The 6,000-nt window shown below is 56.2% G+C and overlaps 1 protein-coding gene across 3 annotated transcripts in view; it reads left to right on the plus strand.

The window, feature by feature from the left end:
* The window catches only part of SYK (spleen associated tyrosine kinase), an 80,619-nt gene extending 74,850 nt beyond the window's left edge, over positions 1–5,769 (plus strand). For all 3 annotated transcript variants that reach the window (XM_079790969.1, XM_079790970.1, XM_079790971.1), the window contains exons 12-14: positions 409–549; positions 1,180–1,292; positions 4,801–5,769. In XM_079790969.1, coding sequence (XP_079647095.1) covers positions 409–549; positions 1,180–1,292; positions 4,801–4,873 — 327 coding nt within the window. In that variant the 3' untranslated portion in view covers positions 4,874–5,769. The remainder of the gene's footprint in view (positions 1–408; positions 550–1,179; positions 1,293–4,800) is intronic.
* Positions 5,770–6,000: the final 231 nt, after the last annotated feature.

Below are 6,000 nucleotides of genomic sequence, written 5' to 3' on the forward strand. Positions count from 1 at the left end.
AAGCAAAGGCCTCTGGGAGGCACAGTGTGGGTCTCTTCACTACCTCCTTTAAAATGAGAGCGTTTGAAATGATACTGTGAGCAGCTGTGCCGAACAGGGAGTGCCGGCTCAGAGCTGCAGACCATGCACCGAGAGCCGCCCGGCTCCTGGTGCGGGACCAGGACGCAGTGCGCGGGCGGCTCGCCTTGTTCCACTGAAAGGGCCCCGCATGGTTCATCCATGCCGTCGTGTGTGTCCGAATCCCTTCCTCCGGAAGGCTGGTGACATCCCGCTGTAGGTCGAGCCCGTTCTGTTTGTCTGTCCGCTGTCAGTGGGCATTTGGGTTGCTGCCGCCTTGGGCTCTGGTGAGCAGAGCTGCATGGACACGGGTTTGTTCTGACGGAAGTTCTCCGTTTGCCTTGCTTTCAGGCGCAGACGCACGGGAAGTGGCCCGTCAAGTGGTACGCCCCCGAGTGCATCAACTACTACAAGTTCTCCAGCAAGAGCGACGTCTGGAGCTTCGGGGTGCTGATGTGGGAGGCGTTTTCCTACGGGCAGAAGCCGTATCGGGTTAGCCTCTGCTTCTCATTCCTGGTCCTGCGGCCTAGTTCTGTCTGAACCGATGAGCACCTTCACACCGTAGTCTTGGCCTTCCTTCTGAGGCTTTGCTGTCGTTTGACGGTTAATAGGCGCTCCGCTTATGCTGAACTGCAAGAGAAATATGTCATGCTAGCTGAACAGTACATCTTTCTGTCCTTGTGCATTATGCATGTAAATATGCATAAAATGTACCCAAATCAACGTTAATTAAAATTGAAATAGAAAGTATGTCTATTTCCAGTATCAGATTGGCAGCTCATTCCATTTGTTAGGTGTGTTTAAACTGAGGCACACGTGCCAAAAAGGGCGCAGTCGCTAGGATGCAGCTTATGAACCTTCACAAATGGAACGTTCTCGTGAAAGCAGCCCCAGATGAAAACAGACAGAGCCCAGTTCTCCTGCCCCTGCACGCACGCCTCCCGCCGAGGGCCGCCTCATTGACTTTCAGATCTTAGCCAGGCGCTCCTGTTTTTGTCATTGAAATTGCACTTCATGTACTCTTGTTTCATTGGGGATGGCAGTTGGGATGTATTTGTGGCTTTGTTTTGTTTTGCTGAGTGCTATTGTTTTAAAATCTCAGGTATATTTTGCATGTTTTAGGGGATGAAAGGAAGTGAAGTGTCTGCTATGCTGGAGAAAGGAGAGAGGATGGGGTGCCCTCCGGGGTGTCCGAGAGAGATGTACGAGCTGATGACCCTGTGCTGGACCTATGAGTGAGTACCCCCCTTCCTGCCGTTCCTGCAGCGTGCCGGGCGGCCTTCTCCTGGGGCAGGGTGTGCTGCCTTGCTTTCTGGACCATGCCCTTCTATTCTTCAGTCTAAGACTGAGCTTAGACAATCCCTCTAATCCCGGGGCTACATTTGAAATGTAGATAATATTGGCGGGGCGTTGGCCACAGTAGAAAGATGCTCCTACGTCTGGTCTGGTGCTGTGGACCATTCTTGGCGACAGAGTGTATTTTCCTAGTTCCTGGCCACCTTTTGGGGTACGGTGTGGCCATGATGCTGGCTGGCTCTCAGATGAACTGTGAGGTAGCCCCAGTGAGGTCCAGGCGGCGGGTCTCCCCACCACGCCCTCCCAGGGGCGCTGTCCAGGGATTCTCTGCAGACCTCTCCTCTAGGAATTGGCAGCAGGGCCCAGGCGTCAGTGGAGGAGCAGCAGTGATGGCGGCCATGCCCCAAATTAGGAAGGACAACTCCTTGTCAAACAAGCTGGGTTTCGGAAGGTTAAAGGCTTTCCACGGATGACGCGGGATGCCGGTGCCGGTCAGGGGGCGATGGTCAGAGACTATGTAGCGATAAGTAGTTAAATGACGTACAGTTGGATGAAAAAGAAAACACACACACAAACGTTTTGGGAGCATGGCCAGCCAGGAGGCCTGGGAAGCGCAGGAGCTGGCGACGGGGAGTCACCTGGGCAAACCTCACGAGACCCGGCCCTCCCTGTGGAGCCTGCAGGTGAGGAGGGGCAGCGGGCAGTAACCAGTCAGCTGTGAAGTCAGTGCCTTCCTTTCACCTCCTTCCACTGCGTGCTCTTGAAAGGAGGTGAGCCCGATGGCGCTCAGAGCCAGAGGACACAGGCGGGGGCGGGGGCGGGGGCGGGGGCGGGAGCTCGTGTGTGTGTGTGTGTGTGTGTGTGTGTGTGTGTGTGTGTGTGTGTGTGAGGACCCCCATGTTCACGCAGTTATGCTCAGAGGAGAGGAAATGGCTGCCTGGGTGATCGATTTTTATTGTTTTATATGTTTTTATTGACTTTGTTAGAGAGAGGAAAGGAGAGGGATAGAGAGAGAGAGACATCCATCGGCTACCAAGGCGATAGATTTTGATAGCTAGGAAGGTAGGTGGACAGATAGGTAGGAAGGTAGGTGGGTAGGTAGGTAGGTAAATAGGCAGATGGAAGGGTCGGTGAACAGGTGGATAGAAAGACGAAAGACGGATGGATAGTTACATACATTGATTGATAGACGATGGGTGGAAGGATAGATACCTAGGAAATAGGTAGACAGATCAATAGATAGCTATTGATAGATCAGTAAATAAATACGTGATAGGTGGGTGATGGATAGGTATGGTGGGGTAGATAGATAAGTAGCAACTTACACAGAAGACATGCACACACACCTCCGGTCTAAGGCAGACTGCCCTGTCCACTGCCCTTCATTTCCTGCACGCTGAGACACCCCTCCCAGAGGCCACACTGTGGGCTGGGCGCTACTGGGCCAGCAGGAAGCACACCCCCACACAAGCATGCGATGGCACATTGTGGTGGGCGCTGCAGAGCCGGCTGCAGGGGGACGGGACGGGACCGGGTAGGGTCACACTTCTGTCAGGTCCATGTTGGGCCCTTTGGACAGCGTTTCCCCTGACAACTGCAGGATGGGGAGCTTGGGGTCAGGAAATGGGAGGGAAGAAGGGGTGCGCTGGGCACAAGGGGAAGCGTGGACAAAGCATCGGGCCTGGGTGGGTGGAAGCAGCGCAGCCCAGGATACGCGGTGCCCTCCTGTGCCCAGGCTCAGGTGGTCCTGGGTTCCTCCCGGCAGCCCGGCCCCTGGGACACCCGACCGCTGTCTTCCCTGAGGCCCAGGCTGTGTTCCGTTTCTCTACCGAGTTTCTTGGTGCTTAGCTGCCAGTGAATGAAACCCGCACAGCAAGACTCAGGCAGGTCTTGTGCGCTCAGGCCTCCGCAGTGGGGCAGAACTTTCTGTTTTGCAAAGATGATCAGTGTGTGTTCCCTTGGGAGCAGGACCGAGGCTGTCTGACTGTGTGGACACAGTTTCTGCTTGTGTTTCTGCACCCCGGGCTTGGCCATCACATTCCTTCCTAGACCACAACCTGGGGGCCAGGGCCACGGCCCCACGGCAAGGCCAGGTCCCAGCCTGACACGGCGAGCCCAGGTCCCAGCCTGACCACAGCGGGCCCAGGTCCCAGCCTGACACGGCGGGCCCAGGTCCCAGCCTGACCACGGCGGGCCCAGGTCCCAGCCTGACCACGGCGGGCCCAGGTCCCAGCCTGACCACGGCGGGCCCAGGTCCCAGCCTGACACGGCGGGCCCAAGTCCCAGCCTGACATGGCGGGCCCAGGTCCCAGCCTGACCACGGCGGGCTGGTATTCTCAAGCAGTGTTGCTTGCTCTTGAAAGCTGTAGGTCTGGAATAACATCATTTTGTGATAACTTTGATGAGGTGCCGGAGGATCTAACTCTGGCTTACAGCAATTAGCCTATGGCCAAATTGGTCATTGGGTGTTTCGCTTAAAGTCACAGAACCACTTTCAGACTTACTCGATGTTGATGCCATTTGACTAAACAACCCATTTTGGTTCTGTAGGAACTGCTCCGCCCTTATATAGTTGGGTGATCCTTGGCCTCGTGCATGCTCCCTAGCTGTTCTCTTACCAAGACTGAACCTTATGAAATTGTAGTCGTAGGTCAAAAAGTTTGACTATGGACAGTTCTTAGTTTAATTTCAAGTTTTGTTTTACTTATTGGGCAATTTTACCCACTTAAAATATAGAAAAAAATCTTGCAAAATAAGTAAAATTATTTCCAAACAAGGATAGGTTCTTGGAATTTTAAGAAATACTTGCTGGCAACAGGTCCTGCTCAGTGTGCCTGTGTAGAGCAGAGATGTGTGACGTTGTTCAGAAACTGCAAATTGTGAAAGGCTTTTTCCCGCGGTTTACTGATGCCGTTACGGCACCTGGCCAGCGACGAGAGGGAGGCCCTGCTGTGCTAAGATGATGGCCAGGCCCGCGTCTCCGCTTCTGCCCGACAGGCTTTGAGTTTTGATAAGACCCTTATCAACAGCACATGAGCCATCCAGTTGGGGTGTGGGAAGGGGCGGTCTAACTGTGGTCATTTTCTTCTTAACACGGTTACCAGTCAAACGTAAAGGTGTGCCTGCAGCATGTGGACCAATGATATCTCCCAGACATGGCTGGTTTGCTACGTCCTGGGTTAACGGATCCGGACTTCCAGTGCAAACTTCTCCATCTGTAGGAGGAATGAGCACCTGGGTCTGCCGAGTGCAGACTGGGCTCCGTAGGCCGGGGTGGGCCTGGCACTGTGTGCACGGGCTCGGTGCCGGGGCTGGGAGCGGGACATGCTGAGAGCCACGGGCTCTGGGGGAAGGCTCCAGGAGGGGCCCGTGCGCACTCCCCAAGGCCCCGCTGTGGCCTGCCTGTCGCCGGGCGACGGACCGCTAATGCCTGTCTTCCCTCTCCAGGGTGGAGAGCAGGCCTGGCTTCGCAGCGGTGGAGCTGCGGCTGCGCAATTACTACTACGACGTGGTGAACTAAGACTGCGCCGGTCACGCCGCCTGTGAGCAGATGAGCCACAGGCCAAAGTCTGCAGTCACTGATGTTGAGTCTCCATCTCCCTCTTCCCGTCGGGAGAGCCAGCCTCATGGGACGTGCCTGACTGTGGTCCCCAAAGCCCGTCCCAGACACACCCTCCCCAACAACTGCCGGGAGCGTGCGAGAGAGATGGACAGCAGGGCAGAGGGCCGTGGCTTCCTCCGTGTTTGTCGTCTGTGTGGCTCCCCGGCAGGCCATCTGCAGGGTCTGTGTCCGGAGGTCACAGGAGGTCCTCGCTGTCTTTCCAGTCCTTTGGCTCCCGGCTGCGCCTGAAGCCGCCGCCCAGACACTCCCCATGTGGACTGAGCGCCCCGTGCCGCGCCTCGGTGTGCCCGGGGCAGGGACACCGATGCGGCGGTGAGGCAGGACGTGGGAGGAGGGCTGTGGCTGGCACAGGCCACCGGACTCGCCCTGGCCCCAGAAGCTTTCCCGATGGTAATGTGCTTTGAGGCTTACAGATCACTTCCCACCAGCGCAGTGTCTAAGCCAGTCAAGGGATCGAGTCGGGGCGCTGCTTCTGCTCCGTGTCCTCTGAGCCAGAGACTCACGTCTGCCGAGGGGTGGCCTCCGGGAGGGGTGGCGTGGCTCGCTGACCCCGGAAACACTCTGCCGAGGCTGCTCTGAAGACGGTCCTCACGCATAGACGGTGACCTCCAGGGAAAGGCTGTCTGTCGCCTCCAGCAGCAGGACAGACAGCAGCCGCTGCTGCGTGGAGCCCGTGCCTCCTCGGCCTCGGAGAGGGTGCCGCCAGCACTCTGCCTGTGTCTGTGGCGGGGCCACCGGCCAGGGCAGGTGCAGACGAGTTCCTAAGAAGGTGTGGATTCACAATAAAGCCGCAGACCCGCTCCTCGCCACAAGCAGGCTTTATTGGGTGTGATTTGGGGCTAAAGATACAAAACCTAAGAATTATCTTCTAGTCCCCTGGTCTTAATTAATCCGTAACTAGTGTTTGATTTTACACAAGACCAGTGCTGGTCAGTTTGGCTGTGGCTTTTGAAAACTAGAGCTACTTAGCCATCATTCTTGGGTCGTCAAGTCACACACTCAGACCGTCACGTCTCAGCTCTGCT

The sequence above is a fragment of the Cnephaeus nilssonii genome (genome assembly GCF_951640355.1).
Source record: "Cnephaeus nilssonii genome assembly, chromosome: 14".
NCBI lineage: Eukaryota > Metazoa > Chordata > Mammalia > Chiroptera > Vespertilionidae > Cnephaeus > Cnephaeus nilssonii.